The sequence below is a fragment of the Haematobia irritans genome, chromosome 4 (assembly GCF_050003625.1).
Source record: "Haematobia irritans isolate KBUSLIRL chromosome 4, ASM5000362v1, whole genome shotgun sequence".
Lineage (NCBI taxonomy): Eukaryota > Metazoa > Arthropoda > Insecta > Diptera > Muscidae > Haematobia > Haematobia irritans.
In genome coordinates, this window is record NC_134400.1 from 64,028,347 (window position 1) to 64,054,886 (window position 26,540).

Genomic DNA, 26,540 nt, shown 5'->3' on the forward strand with positions numbered 1-26,540 from the left:
ATTACCTAATCACTGTAGTGTTTTTCAGGCTGAAATATTAGCAATAAGAGAGGTGGCGAATTGGCTGAGAAGTAATGTTCCAAAAAATGTGGACATTAATATATACTCAGACAGTCAACCTGCAATAAAATCCTTGGACTCTGTGTTCCTCAACTCGAAAACGGTCATCGACTGCCGCAAATCTCTCAATGAGATGGCTGAGCAGTACAATATTCACCTAATGTGGGTGCCTGGCCATAGGAACATACCGGGGAACTGCGAAGCGGATGAGTTGGCAAGGCTAGGGACTACCTTACATATTCCAGAGGAACTAGAATTTGTTGGTATGCCCCTAGCTACCTGTAAGCTCATGCTGCGTGAGAAGGCTGTTATGATGGCAAATGTTCGATGGGAGAATTGCATGGGTTGTAACGACACCAAGCAAATATGGCCCCATTTCAACTTAAACCGCACACTAGATATACTAATGTTCTCGAGACGTCAGATATCACTCCTGATATCTGCTATAACGGGTCGCTGCCTGATAGGCGATTTTGCAAAAACTATTGGTGCCAAGTATAATGACTATTGTATGAGCTGTCATGATGCGGAGGAAAAGGAATCAATAAAACACCTCTTGTGTGAGTGTCCTGCATTTTGTGTAAGGCGTAAGCAACGTTTAGGAGCATATAGCTTCAGATTACTGGCGGATCTGGAAAACGTTAACTTAAGCAGTCTGCTAATGTTTTTGGAACAATCTGGTTGGTTCAACAAAGAAAAATAATCGAGAAGGTTCAGCGGTTAAAACTAGAAGTGCCCATATGTAATAGGTACTTTTAGTTAATGTGGTATCACAATGGAAAGAATAGTCTAAGTGAGCCTGAATCTTAATCGGGCTGCCACTTTAACCTAACCTAAGGGTGGTCGATGAGTTGTACATTGGTAACAACGGTCTTAGATGTAGGAAGATTAGTGTGGAGTTCTATAACTTTTTTAGGGAGGCTACATCTGAGGTGTCTACGATGACGCGTGACATCTGGGAGCTCTATTCGAACTTTGCTAAATTTTCGACGTTGTTTGATAAGTTTCCGGATCTTTCGTCATTTGTTGCCTCTCCTGTATCGGGAACGAAACGGAAGAGTCTTCCAAGAAGTCTTCGCCGAAGGAGGGTCGTACTAAGGTTGTTGGGACTGGGTCCGAAGTCTGGTGTGGTATCATCAACGGTTGGTGGTGCGTCCGCGGGTGTAAGGGGTACGAAGGATGCGATAGTGTTTCCGGTACGTCGGAAGGTGGTGCCGTATCATCACTGCCCCGAACGGCTGTGACTGCTCCTATTGCTTGTCATCCTGTTACAGGTATTGTAGCTGAACAGCCCACACAAGCTCCTGTACCGATTCCTTTGGTGACTGACTCGATATCGTGATTTTCGGGGGTCGTGGGGTTGATTCAGGTTTGTCTCTCATAACTTTCGCGACGCCTACTTTGTCGGATTGCCCTCAGCCTCAACCGAAAGGGAAAAGCTCGAGGAAACTCAATATGGCTGCTTCAAAGAGGGTAGGTTTTGTTTCTCGTTTTTCCCCGGGTCTAGGAAGTCTCAATTCTCTGAGAATAGGTCTTCATTTAAGATTATTGTTGATGCTGATCTCTTCGATACGCTGTGTAATCGTGATATTTGGCCTCCTCCATCTCCAAAAAACTGAGTGGTTCTTTTTCTATTGTTTATCAGAAGTTCAGAGGGCTGAATACGAAACTATCGAGGCTGTATACTGATAGTTTTGATTTTGAGTTTGCGGTTTTGGTTATGACTGAGACTTGGCTCAAGCCATCGGTATATGATTCTGAGATTCTTTGTGGTCGTTACTTGGTGTTCAGGAAGGATCATATGGATAGGATTGGTGGTGGAGTACTAATTGGTGTCCTTGACACCTTCCCCTCTGAGCGAATTGTTCTTGACGATGTTAATAATATTGGATTCCTTGCGGTAAGGGTAGATGTTCTGGGATTTAGGTTATGCTCCGGTTTCAGAATATTCTATCTATGAGCGTCATTTTGTGACAATAAATAGAATTATGTCTGGAATGAGTGATTTGGACAGGAACGTGGTTTTGGGCGATTTTAATTTTTCTGATACGGAGGCGTTGATTCCACTTACTACTTCAGGTGGATCGGAATGGGTGACGACTTTTTTGGATCTTTTTCTTGATGCTGATTTGGGTCAGATCAATGCAGTTTTGAATTTCTTTGGGAAGATTCTTGATTTGGTTTTTGTAGGCGATGCTTATAATTTTGATTTGTCCAGATGTGATCCTGTTTTTTATCCCGAAGATAGGTATCACCCTGCTTTCTCTCTTTCCCTCTTGGAGGTTGCTCATGGGCCTCAAATGGTTGCTGCTAGTGATGCGGTATTTTCGCTATATTTTAAGAAGACGAATTTTGATGTATTGAATTCGCTTCTTTCGGGTGTTGACTGGGGCTCTGTTTGTAGGTGTAGGTTGTCCGATCTCGATGTGGCTGTTGATAATTTCTACAAGGACGGTTTTGTGTCTCGGACTGCTCCTAGACGAAGGGTGGATTCCATTGGTATTCCCCTGAGTTGACGAGACTCAGGAATGATGGGAATATATGTTTTAGACGTTATAAGAGGACGGGATCTGATTTTGATTATGCTCGGTACTCTGTCGCTTGGTCTATTTATAATATGGAATCAAGGGCGTGTTGTGTTCGTTACATTGATAAGGTTAGGTGAGAAGGTTAGAAAATCATAAAAAGACCTCGGGTTGCAACCCGAGGTCTTTTTATGATTTTGTTAGGATGGAACGTAAGTCTTCGACTAGGCCATCAAAGATCCGGAGGGATGGTGTTGACTTTTATGGGGACCAGTCCATTTCGGACTGTTTCGCGGGCTATTTTGAATCTGTTTATAGGAATAGTACTTATGATGCTGATGATTCATATCTAATATCATGCAGTTTTTGTCGGCACTTCTCTCAAATATCATACAGTTTACGTCGGCGTCAACCAGTTCAGTTCTCTGCCGACTTTACGAAACGTAAAGAAAATAGGATTTAAACCCTACTTTGTAGTAACAAATATTCTTTTTTATAAATGTTTTCATTCCATTAATTTTTTGGCAGACAATTTGAAATTATAACTGCCGACAGACATTGTGCGACACCTATACGGTTGACATTTGTTGTTTTTGTAGAAGAGAAACTTTCTTGTGTTTTTATTCTCTCAGTTAAGGCGTCCACTAGTGGTGGTCCAGATGGGATTCCTGGGATAAAAAATATATAATCAAATTCCCAACTTTAAAGAGTCGCCGTACAATGCTAAATATTATTTTCTTGTCTAATGTTATTCACGGACGAACGGATTGTGTTTATATTTTGAATCAGATCCTTGTGAATGTTCCTCTGAGGCCGTCACGGAACTACCAGCTGCTCAAATTCCCTTTTTCTCCTTCAAATTATGAGAATAATGACCCAATACTTCGTCTGTTATCTCAATTCAATAAGTATTTCTTCTTACTGGACCTATCTGAAAATCATACCACACTTAAGCGTAAAATAATACTATTTTTAAATGCATAATGTTATTTGTAAATATGTATTTATAATTAGTCTGTAAGGATTATTTAATCTATAGACTTAATAAAGAAAAATTAAATATTATATCGAATGGGTGACGACTTTTTTGGATCTTTTTCTTGATGCTGATTTGGGTCAGATCAATGCAGTTTTGAATTTCTTTGGGAAGATTCTTGATTTGGTTTTTGTAGGCGATGCTTATAATTTTGATTTGTCCAGATGTGATCCTGTTTTTTATCCCGAAGATAGGTATCACCTTGCTTTCTCTCTTTCCCTCTTGGAGGTTGCTCATGGGCCTCAAATGGTTGCTGCTAGTGATGCGGTATTTTCGCTATATTTTAAGAAGACGAATTTTGATGTATTGAATTCGCTTCTTTCGGGTGTTGACTGGGGCTCTGTTTGTAGGTGTAGGTTGTCCGATCTCGATGTGGCTGTTGATAATTTCTACAAGGACGGTTTTGTGTCTCGGACTGCTCCTAGACGAAGGGTGGATTCCATTGGTATTCCCCTGAGTTGACGAGACTCAGGAATGATGGGAATATATGTTTTAGACGTTATAAGAGGACGGGATCTGATTTTGATTATGCTCGGTACTCTGTCGCTTGGTCTATTTATAATATGGAATCAAGGGCGTGTTGTGTTCGTTACATTGATAAGGTTAGGTGAGAAGGTTAGAAAATCATAAAAAGACCTCGGGTTGCAACCCGAGGTCTTTTTATGATTTTGTTAGGATGGAACGTAAGTCTTCGACTAGGCCATCAAAGATCCGGAGGGATGGTGTTGACTTTTATGGGGACCAGTCCATTTCGGACTGTTTCGCGGGCTATTTTGAATCTGTTTATAGGAATAGTACTTATGATGCTGATGATTCATATCTAATATCATGCAGTTTTTGTCGGCACTTCTCTCAAATATCATACAGTTTACGTCGGCGTCAACCAGTTCAGTTCTCTGCCGACTTTACGAAACGTAAAGAAAATAGGATTTAAACCCTACTTTGTAGTAACAAATATTCTTTTTTATAAATGTTTTCATTCCATTAATTTTTTGGCAGACAATTTGAAATTATAACTGCCGACAGACATTGTGCGACACCTATACGGTTGACATTTGTTGTTTTTGTAGAAGAGAAACTTTCTTGTGTTTTTATTCTCTCAGTTAAGGCGTCCACTAGTGGTGGTCCAGATGGGATTCCTGGGATAAAAAATATATAATCAAATTCCCAACTTTAAAGAGTCGCCGTACAATGCTAAATATTATTTTCTTGTCTAATGTTATTCACGGACGAACGGATTGTGTTTATATTTTGAATCAGATCCTTGTGAATGTTCCTCTGAGGCCGTCACGGAACTACCAGCTGCTCAAATTCCCTTTTTCTCCTTCAAATTATGAGAATAATGACCCAATACTTCGTCTGTTATCTCAATTCAATAAGTATTTCTTCTTACTGGACCTATCTGAAAATCATACCACACTTAAGCGTAAAATAATACTATTTTTAAATGCATAATGTTATTTGTAAATATGTATTTATAATTAGTCTGTAAGGATTATTTAATCTATAGACTTAATAAAGAAAAATTAAATATTATATCGAAGCTATCAATACTCCTCAGACGCACAAACTCAGCCCACTAGAAATACTAACCGAACAACGAACAGAACCAAAAATGCACTTACGGCAAATTTATAGAGAGTTACAAATTTTCAATATTAATGGCTTGTACAGAACAACTATAATAAACGAATTTTCTTCTAATGCCGACCTGTTAACGCCAATAAACCATGGACATAACACAAGGAGTAGAAGATAAGGAAGATATAGTCCCCAGATGTAAAAACAATTATGAGAAATCATATTTAGCAGTGGCGTTACCAGCAACGTTGAACTCTCTGCCGATAAACTTATTTAACATTAATAATAAGAAAACAAAAAAGAAAGACATTAGAAATTTTTTGTTAATATGCAATAAATACCGAAATAAGACTTATAAACAGTTTTATTTGAAAAAAAAAAAAAAAAACAATGGTCATTATGGAATCAAAAATTAAACAGCTGAGCTGAATGATATAGATAATCTTGTTATGTACAATTAGACTTAAAATATAATTAACCTGCAGACAAGCCTTAAGGCTTCGTGGGATTATAGAATTAGTATGCATTGTTAACGATATATTTCTCATCAATAAATAAATTGAATTGACAAAAAAAGATTAGCAATTATAAAGTCTCGATTTATGTTACCTCTGCATACTGGAATAGTTTGAAACCCACTCCGGCTTAATTCATATAATTTTTTCTTATATACATATGGTTCTTTAATAAGAACGATATCTGTGTCCCCTTTCGATAGAAACCCAAATATACAAAAAGGTAAATAGGAAAAGAGATATGTTTGTACGAATTTATTTCGGCATAAGCTTGCTATCATGCAAAACTTTTTTTCGGAAGGTTCAAGTGTGGTTCATTGTTGGGTTTAATGAACTGCCTGAATTTATTCTGATAATTGGTTGATAGTTTTGCTGCAAGTAGATGATGCTGAAGAGCAATATGGTAATTCCGAAACGTGCGTCCATCCAACCATCTTGCAGTCTATAGGGCTTTATCCAAATAAATTTGACAAACATTATTTTCCTCTGTTGGTTAAGCTACACTTGTAGTTTAGTCAATGCATGGTTTTAAGGTGAATTCAAAAAACAACAACAATGCTTGAAGAACAAAACTAACAATAACAAAACAAAACGAATGAAAAAAAGAGGAAGCACGCTCAAAATAAACCCAGCCAAAAGCACTCAAATCGATGATTTGACAGTGGCATAGGAAAAGAGATATGTTTGTACGAATTTATTTCGGCATAAGCCGGCTATAATGCAAAACCTTTTTTCGGAAGGTTCAAGTGTGGTTCATTGTTGGGTTTAATGAACTGCCTGAATTTATTCTGATAATTGGTTGATAGTTTTGCTGCAAGTAGAGGATGCTGATGAGGAATGTGGTAATTCCGAAACGTGCGTCCATCCAACCATCTTGCAGTCTATAGGGCTTTGCCCAAATAAATTTGACAAACATTCTTTTCATTTGTTGGTTAAGCTACACTTGTAGTTTAGTCAATGCATGGTTTTAAGCTGAAATCAAAAAACAACAACAATGCAAAAAGGTAAATTTTAAACCTATTCTATTTATAGAGCATGTATAAATTATTTTTGAGTATTTTTTAAATAAAATAGTAAAGAAATAGATGGGCATTTCCATCATCCACACATTTCACAGCGTTCTCACTAATTATCACATAGAAGCCGGTACTAAGTTCGTGTTTAACAGGAGAAAATCAAAAATTCTCACTGTTACGTTTTTTTAAATGAAGAAAATTTACTGAATTGATGGTTTGGGCAAAACCTCCATCGTTTTCATCGGTTTCCAAATTTGAGCTAAATAAAAGACCGAAACCTTTTGAAACAACGCTATTATTTCAAATGAATAGAGTCTTTCCTGTGTAAATTAATTAACTTTGGAAAGCGAACTTCACTGTATACCGGGGCCGACACAAGAAGTCTCGTTACTAAAGAATTCTGATATTATTAAAACATTGTAAGTCCGTAACAAAAACCACAGTTCTAAGGAATATTACTTACCTAGCAGCAATCCTTATATTATCATTACCCTCTTCAGAATTGTATATTATTCTCAATATGCAGTTAGCATATTCAACGGCATCAGATGCTAAGAATCCGTTCTGTGAACCATCAGCCGTTTCGATAATATCCAACAATGGGCCTCCAGACTTATGGGCCACCATTATTATACCAGCAGCCATGCATTCTACTATTCCTATACCAAAGTGTTCATTCCACATAGTATGAATACCAATGCTTGCCGTTTTGTATAGTTGCAAGAGTTCTGAATAAGAGACATTTACTCTAAATTCAACACTGTTTTCAAGCGACAAATGTTTGGTAAGATCCAGCATATTTTTCAAGCGGTCGTAATCAGATTCATTTCTACACGATCCCACAATAATGAGTTTAATTTTATTCCAAAGATCTTCATTTCTACTTAATTGTGTGCGCAGCTCATACATAGCTTGTAGTTGGAGAGGGTGATCCTTCTCTGGTCGAAATTGGCCCACAGACAAAATTATTATCTCATCAGAATTTTGAGTACGCTTCAAATTTTTAATATGTTTTACTTCGCATGGAGGATACACTCGATGTGTTTTGAAGGGCGCATCCCACAAATTCAATATGTGGTTTTCTGTCCAAGATGAGTTTACCATTATTGTCTCAGAGCTCCGACCAACTAAACTATACAGCTATAATATACATTTATTAATCCTCAGTTTGTTACTTCATGTACATTAAACTAACCTTTGCAAAAAGCTTATAGTATGTGACTTTAAGCCATGTTAGAAATGGATTACGTACAACGTAGTTGTGATTATTATGCGAATACTCTCTTTGCTGAACTCTTCGCAGCATTTCGGTGCTGATAGTGGGATAATGAACATAACAACCAACTTTACAACATCCCACAAATCGAAATAAGGGTAATGTAAAAGCGTAACCCATTGTATCTATATAAATATCAGGTGGAAATTTACACAACGCTTCCAGTCCTAAAATTAAAGAACCGATACTTTGGCCGAGGAGTGTGAAGCATGGATATTTCTTTGCTTCAACCCAATGACGACACTTCAAATACACGAATGAGACACTGTCCTTTTCTATACAGATATTAAATATGGTCTGTGCTTTTTCCAGTATTGTATTAGGTGAACTCTCGATATCGCCAGTGTATATTATGATTTTGATATTGTCATATTTAGCCTGAAAGGAAAACAATTAAAATAGGTATATTATATAACGCTTTGATATTTCAATGTCATGTACTAGTTGGTATCCGACTTATCGGTTATAATTTTTTTTTCGACATCAATAACGTTGATTAGATAGATCGATAATCACTTAGGGTTAATCGCTTCCATATGTTCAATTCCATTTTATTTCTCATTGCGGTGCCTTTTTATTGATAGCCTCGAGAGAGCCGAAGCCACACTGATAGAAAAATGCTTCGTAATATTAATGAATGGGCTTCGTTAATACACCATTTTCTGCTAACCGACTACAACTGCAAAAGAAGATTTTAAATCTGCAACCTGGACTTGATTTTGTTAAACATTCCCTGCATAGAATAGCAGGGAATGTTTAACAAAATTAACTTTTAATTGAACAAAATTAAATTCGAATTATTATATTTTCTTTCAGAAAAACTAAATAAGCTTACAAGCTGCTGATTTATTGGAAATATAGGCGCATCTAAATATTAGAAGGAACATGCTGACATCGTTAATATGATAAGGAAGATAATGATTTATATAGTTTATTTTTTTAACCCTTTAGATGTTATTGATCATAATTATATGTCTAAGTTATGTTAGAACAAAACACACAAATAACAAAAACCAAATTCTTTAGTCTATAGCATAATTCAGAAAAAATATTGAAGATTTTTTATAAGAAACTGTTGTTTCAGTTTTCACTAAGAAAATCCTCCTAGGTGTTATAGGACACGGTGGCTGAGCCGGCTACTCGTCAGCAAAAGGGCAGGTTCACTTTTGGTTTAGTATATTTCATAAATCATTTGAGGTTATGTAGGGAGAAAACAAAAATCTCGAGTCATATTTGTAATATTTTTTTGTCACAAAATCCATAAATGATTTGTATGTTCCGGTTCAACATATCCACATTATTTTATTTAATTCTTTGATATGACATAGTAATCCACTTCTACTATATTTTTTTTTTTTGTTGTGGGTACTTGTGCGTAAAAAAGGACAATTATTAACAATAAACATTACGATGCACTCATAGATACAGGAACAAGTTTTAGTTTAATTAGTAGTGAAATTGAGGATTTCCCTAAAGTAAAATTGAAAAAACCAATAAATTACGAAGTATGCACGGAAGCACCCGACGAATTTAATTTACTTAATAATGCAAGAGTGAAATGGAAAGCAGCACCACTCACATGAAGAAATTATGATTTTATAATTGGTATGGATATTTTAAAATTTTTAAATGCTCAAATAACGTAGAGAAAGGAAAAATAATTTTAAATCAAAAAGAAACAAATTTTACAAATAATTAATAATTAGGGGTACCGAAAAAGATAGATAATTCAGGACAAAGGAAATTCCGATTAGTTGTAGATTATAGAAAGTTAAATGAAGTAACAATTGATGATAAATATCATCTGCCGAACATCGATTCAATTTTAGACAAACTTCTTCTTTATTGCATATTCGATATTCGAATGTTAGCGACCATATTACATTTCATGTAGAGTTTCCTTTTATATATTATTGACAAAACAAGAAAAATAATTCTCTGTTTCTAGCTACACTTATTAAATTTTCTGCATTTCGGAATTCTGTCCATTGTTGAATATTTTGAATCCAGGTCATCTCTTGTCTTCCTCTACTACGTTTTCCTACTATATTGGCTTGTAAAATTGTCTGTAGGATACGGTATTTTGGGTTTCGCATTATATGACCAAGATATGAAATTTTTCTTCTCTTTATGTGAGTGAATAGTTCTCTAGTTCTGTTCAATCTCCGTAGAATTTCGTCATTTGACACATGATCTATCCATGGAATTTTAAGAATTCTTCGATATATCCACATTTCGAATGCTTCTAATCGCTTGACATCTACTGCTTTTAATGTCCATACTTCCACTGAGTATAACAATTTTGGCCATATGTAGGCTTTTATGAACCTTGTCTTTGTTGTGATATTAATATCATGGCTGGTTAATACTTTCTTGTATTTGTGGAATGCTTCTCTTGCCATTTCTATCCGGCACTTAATTTCTTTGGAGTTATCCCACTGATCATTTATTGAGAACCCGAGATATTTGAAGCTCGACACTCTCTCGAGTGGAGTGTTGTGAATTGTTAAATTCAAATTTTCATTGATGTTTCTTTTGCTGATTGCCATATATTTAGTTTTGTTGATATTTAATCTTAACCCATATAGTACACGTAGTTACCATTGTTATAAGATTTTGTAGGCCTGATAAGCTGTCCGCTATTAGTGTAGTATCGTCTGCGTATCTGATATTGTTTATATATACATTGTTTATTAGGATTCCTTCTTGTGCGTTATTTATGGATTCTTTGAATATTCTTTCGGAATAAATATTAAACAATAGTGGGGACAGTGTACAGCCCTGTCTTACTCCTTTGGATATATATATTTCTTCCGTCCTATCTCCGTTGATATTCACGTGTGCGGTTTGTTGCCAGTATAGACTTTTAATACATCTAATTTCTTTCTGTCCTATTCCAATTGACGTCAGAATATCCATGAGCTTGTCATGTTGTACGGTGTCAAATGCCTTCTCGTAGTCTATATAGCACATAAAACCATCTTTGTGGACATTTCTACATTTTTGGACCAACACTTGTACACAGAATAGTGCTTCACGCGTTCCTTTTGCTTCTTTAAACCCAAATTGTGTTTCTCCCATTTCCTTTTCGCATTTTTCATATATCCGTTTATGAATAATTTTCAGAAAAATTTTTAGGGCGTGACTCATTAAGTCGGTAGTCGTTGCATCTTTTCGGGTGAGATTTTTTTGGGATGGTTATAAAAGTTGACCTCAGCCATTCCTGGGGGTATTGTCCGGTATCATAAACGTGGTTAAATAGTTTCGTCATTAGATCAATATTGCTATTATTTATCAATTTTAGTATTTCGGCAGGTATTTCATCAGGACCCGTGGCTTTCCGTTCTCGGAGGGATCTTATTGCGTCTTCAACTTCACTGTTTGTGATTGCTTCTCCTGTCATTTGCTGTGGTATCCGGTAGTCATAATCAAATCTAGTAGAATCTTTGAATAAATTTTGAATGTATTCTTTCCAGATGTTTTTCTTCTCATCGGTCTCAAAAACGGGTTCATCATTATTATTGTAAAGGATTGATGAATTTGTGTTTCTGTATATTCCGGCTGCTTCTTTCAGTTTCTTGTGTAAGTGGAAGTCGTCGTGTAGTGTCATCAGATGTTCAATTTCTTGACATTGACTGTTAAGGTGGTTATTTTTTGCAATACGCACTTCTCTTTGGGGAAATCCCTGTTGATTTCCCAATACATCTCGTAGTTATTATTTTTATATTTTCGTCGCTCGTCCATCAGTTGAAGTATCTCTTCAGTCATCAAGCTTTTGCTTTTTGGTTTAGTGTAGTTTCCACGATTGTTACGTGTGATTGAATTGATTGTGGTCTTCACACTATTCCATATATTTTCCACATCATCCCTGTCGATATTGTTTAGTTCAGTGTTGATTTGAGATGAAACTTCCGATTTAATTATAGGATTTTCGAGTTTTCCAATGTCAATTTTTCGATGTCTTGTTTTATTTGATTGATGTGTTAGTTTTAGACGTAGTTTTGCCATCAGAAGATTGTGATCAGACGGTACATCTGCGCTAGGATATGTTGTGACCTTTCTTACAGACGAGCAATGTCGTCTGTTTATGAGTATGAAATCTATTTGGTTCCTTACCAAATTGTCTACTCTATCTTGGGGGGATTTCCAAGTATATAGCCTTCTTGGTGGTAGGCTGAGTAGGGTATTGGTAATTTTCAGTTTAAATTCTTGACAAAATTCGATGAGCCTGTCGCCTCTTTCATTTCTATCTCCTAGTCCATATCTTCCGTTTACTCCTGCAACTACGTCCCTTCCTATTTTCGCATTAAAATCGCCTTGGATTATGGTTATTTCATGTGGTTTTGTTATTTTAATAAGTTCCTCGACTTCAGTATAAAAGGTTTCAATCTCATCATTACTTTTGTCTGCAGTAGGGGCATAGACTTGTATTATATTAACGTTGACTGGTTTTGACGATATTTTTATCATCATAGTTCTGTCAGATTTTGGAATGAATCCGATAACACTTTTGGCTATATGATCCTTCACTATAACACCAACACCGTTCCGATGATTCCTATTCGAATTCCCTGAAAAGTATATTTTGGCCACCAGGTTTCGCACACTCCCAGTATATCCACATTGAATCTGCCCATTTCCGCTATGGTATTACTCAGCTTGCCTGCTTCATATAAACTTCGGATATTCCATGTGCCAATATTCAGTGTTTTTTTGGTTTTACCTCCGGGGATTCTTAGCACCCTCGTATTACCGGAGATTGAGGGCCGTGTGTTTTGTTCTGCATTCATTGTTATATGGTTTTCAAGGGATAATTACATCAGTGGTTTCCCGTTGCCTTCTGATGGGTTTTAAGTTTCCGTCTTCGTTTCAGCCGCTCTTCTTAGAGTACAGACGCTGTTTGCAGCCGCCCACTGTGGAAACAGACACTGCTAGGAAGACAAACTAGGAAGAGCTTAATATTTTACAACTTTAGATTTGGCAAAAGGTTACCATCAAATTTTAGTAAAGAAGATAGGGAGAAAACAGCTTTTGTTACACCTCGTGGTTTATATGATTTTGTAAGGATGCCATTTTGGTTGAAAAATGCACCCGACACTTTACAACGCCTTATGAATGAAATTTTGAGAGATTTTATAAATAAAACATGCGTAGTATATCTAGACGATATATTAATTTTTAGTACCACTTTACAAGAACATGTGAATGCAATTAGAGATATTTTTAAAGTTTTGGAAAGTAAAAATTTAAAAATTCAAATAGATAAATTTAATTTCATGAGAAAACAGACAGAATTTTTAGGACACATTTTAACAAAATACGGCATAAAACCAAACCCTAATAAAATTGAAGTTATTCAAAAAATAGAATTACAAAAACGGAAAAACGGACTAACAGGGTATTATCGGAAATTCGTTAAGAATTACGCTAAAATAGCACAACCTATTACTAAATATTTAAAGAAAGGTGTTAAAATCAATCTGTAGGATCCAACTTACATAGGAGCATTCGAAAAATTAAAAATATTGATAAATTCCCATCCAATATTACGTTACCCAAATTTTGAAAAACAATTCACTTTGACTACAGATCAGTGATGCCAATTTGGTGCAAAAAAAAACACCAACTTGGTGCTTTCTGGCATTTTCATTTAGTGCTTTTGGTGCTTTTTTTATACCCTCCACCATAGGATGGAGGTATATTAACTTTGTCATTCCGTTTGTAACACATAGAAATATTGCTCTAAGACCCCATAAAGTATATATATTCTGGGTCGTGGTGAAATTCTGAGTCGATCTGAGCATGTCCGTCCGTCTGTTGAAACCACGCTAACTTCCGAACGAAACAAGCTATCGACTTGAAACTTGGCACAAGTAGTTGTTATTGATGTAGGTCGGATGGTATTGCAAATGGGCCATATCGGTCCACTTTTACGTATAGCCCCCATATAAACGGACCCACAAATTTAGCTTGCAGACGCTCTAAGAGAAGCAACTTTCATCAGATCCGGCTGAAATTTGGTACATGGTGTTAGTATATGGTCTCTAACAACCATGCAAAAATTGGTCCGCATCGGTCCATAATTATATATAGCCCCCATATAAACCGATCCCCCGATTTGGCTTTCGGAGCCTCTAAGAGAAGCAAATTTCATCCGATCCGGCTGAAATTTGGTACATGGTGTTATTAAATATATGGTCTTTAAACTGGTCCACATCGGTCCATAATTATATATAGCCCCCTGTATAAACCTGAGGGTTTATACTTAATATATTTGAATTTATAATTTGTAACGTTTTTTGAATTAAGTTAACTTGAAGTATACAGTTTGAAAATTATTATTACCAATCGTTAAGTTTGACAACGAATGTCATCAAAATGAATTTTTATGTACTAAAAGATAAAAATATAAATCATTAGTTTTCTTGGTAGGTAGTGACCTACATTTTATCTCTTTTGTATCAACCTTACACGAAACTGCATTTTATAATGGTGAGGAACATCAACCCTAATAAATCTGCTACCTTGAACTGACTTCACTTGGTTTTATTTTATCTCTTCTCTATCTCCTCCACTCGGGTAAACATACTTGTGTGGATTAAACTCCCTGAGAGATCCTATCCCACAAGTAACTCTTCTCATCTCCTCTTGCCCAGAAACTCCTTGCTCTGGTGAGATTAGCCTATCTCTGTAACCGAATATACAGTCTACAACAACAACAGGCAATCGGTCATATCGCTCCACTCGCCCAACTCCAACACCAGTGCGTTAGACTGCCCCTTTTACCTGCCCCAAAAATATTCATGGTCCTTCGAGCCAGATTCTTCATTAAAGTTTGATCTATTCTTTTAAGCTGACCTAGAGCAAAAAATCGGGAAGATCCCAGATATACCGATTCTGAAAAATCTTTATTGAAAGGTAGTCTTACTATGTACCTTCCATCTTCGTGACGTGTAGTCTTACTCGCATAAAGCCCTCTTTCGGAACATGAGAGATATTGTGAGGATCTCTCATGTTCCGAAAGAGGGCGTGACAAAGTTTCGTAAAACTTTGTCAAGAGAGGGAGAGTCGTTCGGAGCAACATTAGTCGTGAACGAATGAATTTGCTCCGATTTTATAGGACCACTAAGAACCCAACCGAAAACCGTATTGTAGGCGTTTCCTGACGTTTTTCCTGACACCTTCCATATTTATAAACCGTTCTTAGTCGTTCCCCAAAACGAGATCAATTTGAGCCGATTTATTAAAATTCGGATCAGCTAAGTCGATTTCCCGCAGTCGGTGGGAGTTGGGAATCGTGAAAGACATAGCTGGTAAATGTTGAGTTACCTTGGGTAAAACGATAGCGTTCACCGAGAACTTTAAATCATATCGATAGGAATATAAACAAATCTCACATTCCCTGTTGGATGTCTGATTTTTACCCCCAATACCAAAGATCTCAAACTGTGCCACTCTTGACGGAATTCGTAAAAGTTTCATGAGCTTTTCCGTAGGTTCGCTGCGAGCCAGGGTCGATGTGTGCACGTGCAGTAAATAATTCTCCCCTAATGTCAATTTGAACCAACGCAGTTCTAAGTAAGATTACCTCGACGTTAGAGGCAAAATTGGAATGTACCTGTGAACTCTGGTTCGAAGAGGATGGAATATTGTCCAAGGCTCGCCTGTCGGGTTTATTCCACGGCCTATTTTCTACCACATTACTACTTTGGTGTTTGCTCTCAGACCGATCCAAATGTAGCAAAGAGTGATGCATTTTGTGACAGATAATGCATGTACTTTTACTCGTGCATTTCTGTTTAGAATGATTGGAAGAGAGATAATTGTTACATAACTTGTTCTTAAAAGCGAAATCAATTCTCTCTTGTTCCGAGAATCCTCTGAATTTCGAACAAATGCGTATGGAATGATCGGAGTTGCATAGTGGACATGAAGAGTTCAATCTCTCCTGTGAAGAGTAAGTCTGAGCTTTCTGAATGCCACTACTGTATTTGTCTTTAGTGGATCTTATGCTAGATAACCTTTCAACGATCTCAAATCGATTAATTAAGAATGCATCTAGCTGAGACCACATCGGTAGCTCATTGTGGGTCTTTAGGGACTCCTCCCATAGGGAGGGAGTTTTATGGGGAAGCTTAGTGGAAATCAAATATATTAGAATTGGATCCCAATGATCCACTTTGACTGATAGTGTTCCCAGAGTCGCTAAACAATCGTTCACTGTAGATTGGATTCTTTGTATAGCTTCACTAGTTTCCACTGCGGAGGGACCTTGATACATATACCAGAATAATCAGTGTACTGATCGGATAAGCTTTGACGAGGACTTGGTAAGTCATTCGGGGATATAGCCAATCTGGATGCTTCATTCCTAGGATTAGGGAAAGCTCCGACCTTCATCAAGTTCACCAGCCGAGATTTCGCAACATAGTATGTTTCCAAGCAAACATTATAATTTACACTTGCCTTGTCTTTAAGTGTTTTGGGAACATCTGATGCTGGCGATAACATCACAGTTTCATATGATGTTTGAACCTTTCGCCATCTTTGCTCCAGATCCTCCACTCTGACCTGAAGCAATGATTCTGTCTGTTCCAGAACGTTGAGCTTCTCGATTGCACTACATAATATTAGTAATTGATCACAATCGAACAAAAATCTGTCCTGTATTATAGGGGATTCGTCCGAAACAGACCCATTCTCACCCATTGGTTCAGTCATTTTCCGAAAAATACCCTTGAATACCCAGACAGGCTAAACGAGACGTAAAACAAACGATTTACAACTCAATCAGATTGTTTGTGAACTAATGTTCAGAAGAAAATAGTGAATGGCAGTAATCAACAGAATTACTGTGAAATCTCGATGACTATCAATCCGACGATATCAAATTCATTACATTTGATAAAATCAGAATGAAGTGAATACAAAGAGTGAGATATTAAAAAGAGATATTAGTGTAAGTCCAAGGAACATAAATATTCAAAATATAATTGCAACTGTCCCAAGATAAAAAGGGTTGCGTTCCCTTACATGAAGAGCTTTCATACAAAATGATAAGATTTTAAAGCAGATATTCTGCCTCTAAGACGAATTGAATTCCAAATGGGTATGTTTGCGCGAAAGACTCGTCCAACATAAAAACCAAGCAATGCAAATGCGTACAGTTTCCACGGGGTTACTATATAACCCTTGGTATAAATCCCAGAAAAATAAAAGTGTATAGTTTTTACTGGGTTACTATACAACTATCGGTAAAAGCTTTCAGAAAAAATAAGAGCGTATAGTTTTTACAGGGTTAAGGTGAGTATTAAGTTCGAGTTTAGCCGCTAAAATCGCGAAAGTGAAAACTAAATAAGTAAGAAAAATGCATGAAATTATACATATTTGTTGCAAATTTTATTATAACTTGATGGGGAAAAGCCCAAAGCAAATTTTCACAAAGTTTGTATTCCTTAAAATGTATTATAAACGAAAAGTAATCGTGAACAAGTATATACGGCCGTAAGTTCGGCCAGGCCGAAACTTATGTACCCTCCATCATGGATTGCGTAGAAACTTCTTCTAAACACTGCCATCCACAATCGAATTACTTAAGTTGCGGTAACGCTTGCCGATGGCAAGGTATCTTAAAACCTCCTAACACCGTCTTCTAAATTGTATGTAAGTCCACACGTGGTATATATTAAATCAAAAAAGATCGATCCAATACGTATATAATTCAGTTTGACAAAGTAGACATAAAATTTTGACAAAATTTTCTACAGAAATAAAATTTTAATAAAATTGTCTATAGAAATAAAATGTTCACAAAATTTTCTATAGAAATAAAAAATTTCACAAAATTTTCTATAGAAAGAAAATTTTCACAAAATTTCTACAAAAATAAAATTTTGACAAAAATTTTTATAGAAATAAACTTTTGACAAAATTTTCTATAGAAATAAAATCTTGGTATATTATTTTTGGCTTGAGTGGCAACCATGACTATGAACCGAATAAAATTTGAAAAAAAAATTTCTATAGAAATAAAATTTTGACAATGATGAAAATTTTGTTATGAACCGAATAAAATTTTAACAAAATTTTCTCTAGAAATAAAATTTTGACAAAATTTTCTATAGAAATAAAATTTTGGTAGATTATTTTTGGCTCTAGTGGCAACCATGATTATGAACCGATATGGACCAATTTTTGTGTGATTGGACCTATTTTGGTATGGTTGTTAGCGACCATATACTAACACCACGTTCCTAATTTGAACCGGATCGAATGAATTTTGCTCCTCCAAGAGGCTCCGGAGGTCAAATCTGGAGAACGTTTTATATGGGGGCTATATATAATTATGGACCGATATGGACCAATTCTGGCACGGTTGTTAAATATCATATACTAACATCATGTTCCAAATTACAAACGGATTGGATGAAATTTGCTTCTCTTGGAGACTTCGCAAGCCAATTTTTGGAAATTTTTGGAAGAATTTGCCATCTACACAGCTGAGAAAAAAAACCACAGTGCTACAATTATAGTTAAACGAAGCATTAGTACTTTTTAAAAATTTTGTTTAAGAAATCATTTCCCTGATCAGAAGAAGAAAATTTTAATTTTGAGCTTATTAAAAATCAATAATCTAAACCAATAATTTAATCTAATTTTTTTTTGCATTTCCGTAATGGACAAAAATCTAACAACTTAATTTAATTGCTTAATTCCGTCCACAACTAAATTATTTTGTATTAAATCAATTGAAGTTTGATTCGAACATTTTCGTGTTCTTTAACTTAGTTGTTAAAATAATTAATTATAAAATAAGTATATCTTAAATGCTTAATCCCAAAAGCTTATTAGCTAATTTGGTTATAATTATCGATTTTTATAATTTTAGTTTTACAAATGAACGAACATGGTAATTCTTTTCATGATCTTGTAGAATAGTGTAACTGAGAATATTTCTTGAATACTCTACAAACCAAAAACAACTATAGTAAGTCTTAAACCATAAACAACACGTTGCGTCAAGCCAAAGCTAAACTCTTTAAAATAACATAATTTATCATTAGCACGATTCCACATCGAACTTGCTGGAGGCCTTCAACAAACGTCGATGGAGCGTTAAATAAAGTGAGTACTAATGATCATTAGCCCTTTAGAGAAAAGCAAACATAAAAAAAAACATAATTCGCGAAAGAGATTTCGTAATCGTTGTTAATGGTAAATTTTTTTTTTTTTTGCAATGTTACATGTTTCATTTGTCCTTTCATTCGTAAACAAGCCTGTAGAATATTAAATGATTCTGTTGTATGCTTATTGCGCTACCATTTTAAAATAAACATATTTTGGCTTTAGACTAAGATTGATACATACTCGTATATATATTTTTTTTCATTAATTAAATTCTAGTTTGAATCCATTAAATACTTAATTAGAAAAATATATGTAAGATAAGATCAGAGCTTGAATCATTATCTTATAATTGAAATTCTTATTAATAAAATCTAAATATGAATTTTGAAATGAAATTCTTTTGAATTTGAGAAAGAGACTACATGATGGTTTGGTAATTTTTTTTATTGTATTTTCTTGGCAAATATGTGGTAAGGCTGTGATAGAACATCAGAGTAGGGGTTCTGGAATGAATGCCTGCGGGACCAGGACAATGGTTAGGGAGGGATATCCCGCATATATCTCGAGACATCTTAGAGATAATTAGGATATGAATGAGCCATTTTTTTATTTTTGTCATACAAATGTAGTTTAACATTTCGGGTAGTTTTTTCAGAAATAGTCTTACAATATTCTATGCCATAATAGTTATACTAAATAGGGAGTCAAAATATATATATACACTTTTTTTGTAATTTACCTAAACCTTGTACAGGAAGAACTAACACACATTCTATAGACAAGTCTTGATTATTACTCATTTATTCCTATTAATTTTAATCTATCCAGCACCCACTGCTAAAGAAAATACATTTTTGATGAACATTGTGTCGAAAATAAACATAAAAAAATAATAATAATAATAAAAAAAAAAAAAAACAAATATTATATATAAAGAATACATTTTGCGATTTTTTTTTTTGTTACAAATACAAAATGTCTATACCCCGATCTCCCATTAACCCATCAGGGGATATGAACGATACATCCAATATAATTTTTGCGATATGTTCCAATAGTATGTCAGAAGAGCAGGAGTGTATAGTTTTGGCTCAATGTAGTCATAGCTTTCATCGGAATTGCATTGAGAATCTCCTTTCTCATTCCGCTGAATGCCCTATATGTAAACGGCCGTGTGAGTTGTCCGAACTTTGCAGTATGCCCGTATCTTCTCAGTTAACTCATTCCCTGCAAAATGAATCGGAAAAGACAATCGATGCTACATCTCATCAGCACACAAAGATATCGAAAACGGCCTATAGAGGCAAGAGTCGAGGTGCCATATCTAAACAATACAATACGCGAAGTTCCAAAAACTTCTTTCAGGATCAAAACCAGCTTATTGACTGGCCTTCGGCAAATAATTCTGGCATAGGCTTATTGAACGAGGTAGACCCATCCTTGATTGGGGATGCCAGGACTGATCATCGAACTCAAAATAAGATTTATACTCCGATCAGGGCAACAAATTTTGACCCAATGGTACTGAACCAGATGATTGAGAGTACTGTTACACGTATTTTGAGTAATTTGAATATCAATAAGGAAACCCCTGACAACCGAAATAGTACCGGAGGTACAAATATTATTCGACCTGATACGGGTGATAATGTTTGTAACCATGGGACATCGGATTCCCCACGGTTATCCACACAGGGTGGACCGCCACCGATGTATAATTCGAACTTTGCCGCGAATCCTGTCACCGGCAGCCACGAACATTTTTCTTTAAGGGCGGATAAGATCACATCCATTATAAGAAATTGGAACCTTAGGTTCGATGGGTCGGCCCAAGGTCTAAGTGTCGACGAATTCTTATACAGGGTTAGGTCATTAACAGCCGATAATTTTGATAATGATTTTTCCGTCATATGTAGGAATATTACCATACTTTTGGCGGGAAAAGCACAGGCCTGGTTTTGGAGATACAACAAACAGGTCGAATCGGTTGTATGGGACGATTTTTGTGTTGCTATAAGATACCAATTTAAAGATTTTAGAACCGATTTTGACATCCGCGAGGAACTTCGCAGCCGGAAACAAAAGTCAGGCGAGAGTTTTGAGACCTTTTACGAATCGATTTCTAGTATGCTAGACCGGTTGAGTTGTCCGATTTCGGAGGAGGATTTGATAGAGATCATTACAAGAAATTTACGTCCGGAGATACGTCATGAACTTTTATATGTTCCCATACTATCAATGGCCCATCTTCGCAAACTGGTACAGATGAGGGAGAATTTATTATGTAATGATCTCCTTCGAAGTACATCTCACAGATTCTCGAACGCCCCTCAGCGAAGAAATGTGGCGGAGTTGAATTTCGGCGGAGAATCCGAATTAAAGTTAGGCGAAGAAGATTTATCAATTGAAGCTGTTCACCTAAGTGGCAACCCACCAAAGTGCTGGACTTGCAAGGGATCCGGACACTTTTGGGAGGACTGTTTAGGGGATAGAAATATTTTTTGCTACGGTTGTGGAGCAAAAAATACTTATAAACCAAATTGTGTGACCTGTTCTTCAAGACGAATCTCCAAGAATTTTCATAACCCGAATCTGACAAAAAATCAATAGAAGCTCAAAATTTTAATTATGAACATGATCACAATATATTTCAGCATGGGAATAAAAATGTTAGGAATGAAAGTGATGAAGTTAAAGATGACAGAAATAATAATGTTTCGATTTTAAGACGTGAAAATGTTGGGGACAAGACTTTGCCAACATTACATCCTATTTTGCCTTATCATCAGAAGTGGGCGCAATATATTACTAAACGCAACCAAATTTTCGAAGTTCCTGTAAGTTCTTCTGCCATTTCAGTCCCAAAGCGATCAACCGTTAGGTTACGTCGATATTACAGAAATAGGAAACAATCGTCAAAATATATTATCTCGACTATAATGAATGACCCTAAGGACCACCGATATTACGCTAAGGTTACTTTTCTTAATTTTTCGGAACATGGCCTCCTAGACACCGGTGCCAACGTAACTTGTATAGGCTCCGATTTAGCGAAACATGATTTTTCGAAGTACCATGAATACCAACTATGGAAATCTTCAGTGAGTACGGCAGATGGTAGTTTTCAGAAAGTTTCAGGGTATCTTGATGTGGATATTATTTTTAGAGATAAATCCAGAAGACTCAGGATATTGATTGTCCCCACTCTTTGTCAAAGACTGATTTTAGGTTTGGATTTTTGGAAGGAATTCCAATTAGCCCCTGACATATTTGAGTCAGTAATGGTCTCACGTCCATCCGTTAGCGAAGAAATGTCCAATGTCCTGTCAGATTTGTCCGTTAACCAAGAGTCCGTCAAGTCCGCCAGCTGTATGGATTTGAACGAATCAAATGATTCAATCAATAGTCAGTACCCCCTCACTCAAAGCCAACTCATCCAGTTAGAAGCTGTCAAGCAGCTTTTCCCAAATTTTGAAAAACAAGGGTTGGGAAGGACCTGCTTAATTAAGCATGAGATTGACGTTGGAACTGCCAAGCCAATCAAACAAAGGTTCTATCCAGTCTCTCCAGCTGTTGAGAAACTGATGTTTCAAGAGATCGATAGGATGTTGGCGATGGGAGTGATAGAGCCATCAACATCGGCATGGAGTTCTCCCATGCGTTTGGTTATCAAACCAAATAAAGTCCGTCTATGCCTCGACGCCAGAAAATTAAACGCGGTTACAAAAAAAGACGCTTATCCATTACCCAGCATTGAAGGGATATTCGCACGCCTTCCAAAAGCAAACCTAATCTCAAAACTAGACTTAAAGGACGCTTTCTGGCAAATCGGCCTAGCCGATGACGCGAAACCACTTACAGCGTTCACAGTCCCGGGCCGGCCATTATACCAATTTGTGGTTATGCCGTTCGGGCTGTGCAACGCTCCACAAACAATGTGTCGTTTGATGGACGAACTGATACCAGCAGATCTACGACACTCTGTTTTCGGCTACCTCGATGATCTGATAGTAGTTTCAGAGGATTTTCCTACCCATTTGGCTGCTCTGGTTAGAATAGCGGACCAATTTCGAAAAGCCAATTTAACTTTGAACATTTCGAAAAGCCATTTTTATGTGACGGAGGTTAGATATTTAGGTTTCGTAATAGGGCATGGGGGTCTGAAAACAGATCCTGGGAAAATCGATGCCATCCTGGCATGGCCCATACCTAAAAACCTTAAGCAGGTTAGAGGGTTTTTGGGTCTGACAGGCTGGTATCGTCGATTTATCAATAATTTTTCCACGGTGGTTTTTCCAATTACAGAACTTTTGAAAACGAAGAGTAGGTTAGGTTAGGTTAAAGTGGCAGCCCGATTAAATTTCAGGCTCACTTAGACTATTCAGTCCATTGTGATACCACGAAGAGTAAATTTACATGGACACCGGAGGCTGACCTGGCATTTCTCCATATTAAACGATTATTAACCACAGCTCCTGTCCTTATAAATCCTGATTTCACAAAGAAATTTTTTATTCATTGTGATGCTAGTGATTTTGGGATTGGAGCTGTGTTAGTGCAGCTCGACGTGGATGGAAACGAAAGACCAGTGGCATATATGTCGAAAAAATTGAACTCTTCCCAAAGGAATTATAGTGTGACAGAGCGGGAATGCTTAGCCGCACTTGAAGCTGTCAAGCGATTCCGATGCTACATTGAACTTCAAGAATTCGAGATCATAACAGATCACTCGAGTCTTGTGGTTGATGGGACAATCGGATTTAACAGGGAGACTCGCACGATGGGCGTTCAAATTACAAGGTTATAGGTTCTCAGTCAGTCACCGAAAGGGTAAAGAAAATATTGTACCTGACGCCTTGTCGCGCATGCACTGTGATGGCATTTCTTCTTCCGATCTCTCGGAGCCAGAAATAGACTTGAGTTCGGTCCACTTCTTAGATCCTGACTATAGAGCTTTGAAGGATAAGATTTCTTCAAGTCCTTCCCAATATCCCGATATACGAGTTGTCGACGGCTTTGTCTACATTAGAACAGATCACTATGAAGGATATCGGGATCAAGAAATTAGAGCATGGAAACTTTGGATTCCATTACAACTTCGAACTGGTTTAATTTGCAGGTTTCATAACACCAGTATGACATGTCATGGAGGCATGGCTAAGACTTCAGAACTTATCCGAAGAAAGTTTTATTGGCCTGGCCTCATAAAGGATGTCAGGGACTACATTAGTCGGTGCGAAGTTTGTAAAGCCACGAAGGCTCCGAACCAGGTTATGCGTCCCGAGATTGGAAAGGCTATATTGTCAGAGCGTCCCTTTCAAAGAATATACGTGGATATCCTAGGTCCTTATCCTGGAAGTAGAAGCGGGCATATTGGCCTTTTGATTGTCCTGGACCATCTATCGAAATTTCATTGGCTTTGCTCTTTGCGAAAATTTACGGCTACTGCCATTAAAGATTTCTTATTGAAACATATATTCCACATTTACGGCGTGCCGGAATTTTTAGTCAGTGATAATGGGTCGCAATTTAAAGCCAATTAATTCAACGCTTTTCTTACAACTTTAGGCATTAAACATGTGTATACCGCGCTCTATTCCCCACAATCGAATGCGTCAGAACGGGTGAATCGCTCAATAATTGCGGGGATTAGAACCTTTTTAAAGTCAGATCAGAAGCTGTGGGATGAGAACCTCAGTTTAATTAGTTGTGCTCTCAGAAGTTCCATGCATCAGGCGATACAGGTATCTCCATACCACGCCCTATTCGGGTTCGATATGGTGACACATGGTAGTTCATATCAACTCTTGAGGAATATTGAACACCTAGATGAGCCTATGTTCCCTTTGGAACGCGACGACAAGCTTAAACTTTTACGATCAAATATTCGAAAGCATATTGAGGAGGCGTATAACAAGAATAAGACCCAATACAATCTACGAGCTAGACCAATTTCGTTTTCGGTAGGCCAAGAGGTATTTCGAAGAAATTTCGCTCAAAGTTCAGCCGCGAAGAACTTTAATTCTAAGTTAGCTCCCCTTTTTCTAAAGGCCAAAATCAAGGAAAAAGTTGGCACAAATTATTAAATCCTTGAAGATTTGGAGGGCAAGGTAATAGGGACTTTTCATGGTAAAGATTTACGCCCATGACAACATATTTCCAATTAATATTGTCACCAATTGGTCAATATTACTTGGTTTTGTAATAATATTTTTTTTTCACAAACACTAAAAAAAAAATCAAAATCGATTAATTCACAAATGTTAAACTTTACAAAATGTCATATTCTATTGCTAATTTTATTGATTTGTATACAATTTCCAATAACTAGTCCTATTCCATTTATTATTATTTCTCTACTGCGATTAAATAATTTTTTTTAAAGTTGAAATTAACGTTATAAATTTTTCGATTTACTCCGAATTTTATAATCAGATGAATGTGGCAATACCATTCCTTTGCAAGCTTTTTATGCATTTTTGTTCCTCTCGCTTTCGTACTGTGCTAGCTGTCAAGCAAGATCACATTTTTTCAGTGGTATCGTTCGACCATATAGTATAGAGAAAATTCTTTCTTCGACGGAGATTCGAGCAATAAAGTCACATAAAATCTCATAAATTGCCATAAATCGGTTCGAACGGGATCATTTTTTTTATTTAAAAGTACAGTCTAGAAATTAGACTTAACTTAAGAAAACGAAAATTTTAAACATAAAATTATATATATTTTTAACTCTATAAATCGGCTTTAATTATAAGAAAACTCTATTGGCAGGTAATTATAGCAGTGATTTGGTGAATAAATAAAGAAGTTTCAAAAAAATATAATTCTAATAAATTTTAGAAATCAAATGCGAAACCATCAGTGAATTTGATATAAATTTACATACCCCCCGTGGTAGTCCCACAAATTCACATGGCTACAACTCCCATTCTGACGAGGGGAGACTACGCGGGGGACACACATTTTAATCAACCAACTCTTTATTTGGTGCTTATTTGGCGGTCCGCATAGAAAACGAGAGAGACAATTTTATAGTGCCCATTTAATGCCTGAAAATTTTTGGAAGAATTTGCCATCTACATAGCTGAGAAAAAAAACCACAGTGCTACAATTATAGTTAAACGAAGCATTAGTACTTTTTAAACATTTTGTTTAAGAAATCATTTCCCTGATCAGAAGAAGAAAATTTTAATTTTGAGCTTATTAAAATTTTTTTTTGCATTTCCGTAATGGACAAAAATCTAACAACTTAATTTAATTGCTTAATTCCGTCCACAACTAAATTATTTTGTATTAAATCAATTGAAGTTTGATTCGAACATTTTCGTGTTCTTTAACTTAGTTGTTAAAATAATTAATTATAAAATAAGTATATCTTAAATGCTTAATCCCAAAAGCTTA

General features: G+C 36.3%; 1 protein-coding gene across 2 annotated transcripts in view; it reads right to left on the reverse strand.

Annotated features, from left to right (window-relative positions):
- The window catches only part of Alg11 (ALG11 alpha-1,2-mannosyltransferase), a 96,889-nt gene that overhangs the window by 29,365 nt on the left and 40,984 nt on the right, over positions 1–26,540 (reverse strand). For both annotated transcript variants that reach the window (XM_075305222.1, XM_075305221.1), the window contains exons 3-4: positions 7,929–8,387; positions 7,197–7,873 (exon numbers count right to left, since the gene is read on the reverse strand). In XM_075305222.1, coding sequence (XP_075161337.1) covers positions 7,197–7,873; positions 7,929–8,387 — 1,136 coding nt within the window. The remainder of the gene's footprint in view (positions 1–7,196; positions 7,874–7,928; positions 8,388–26,540) is intronic.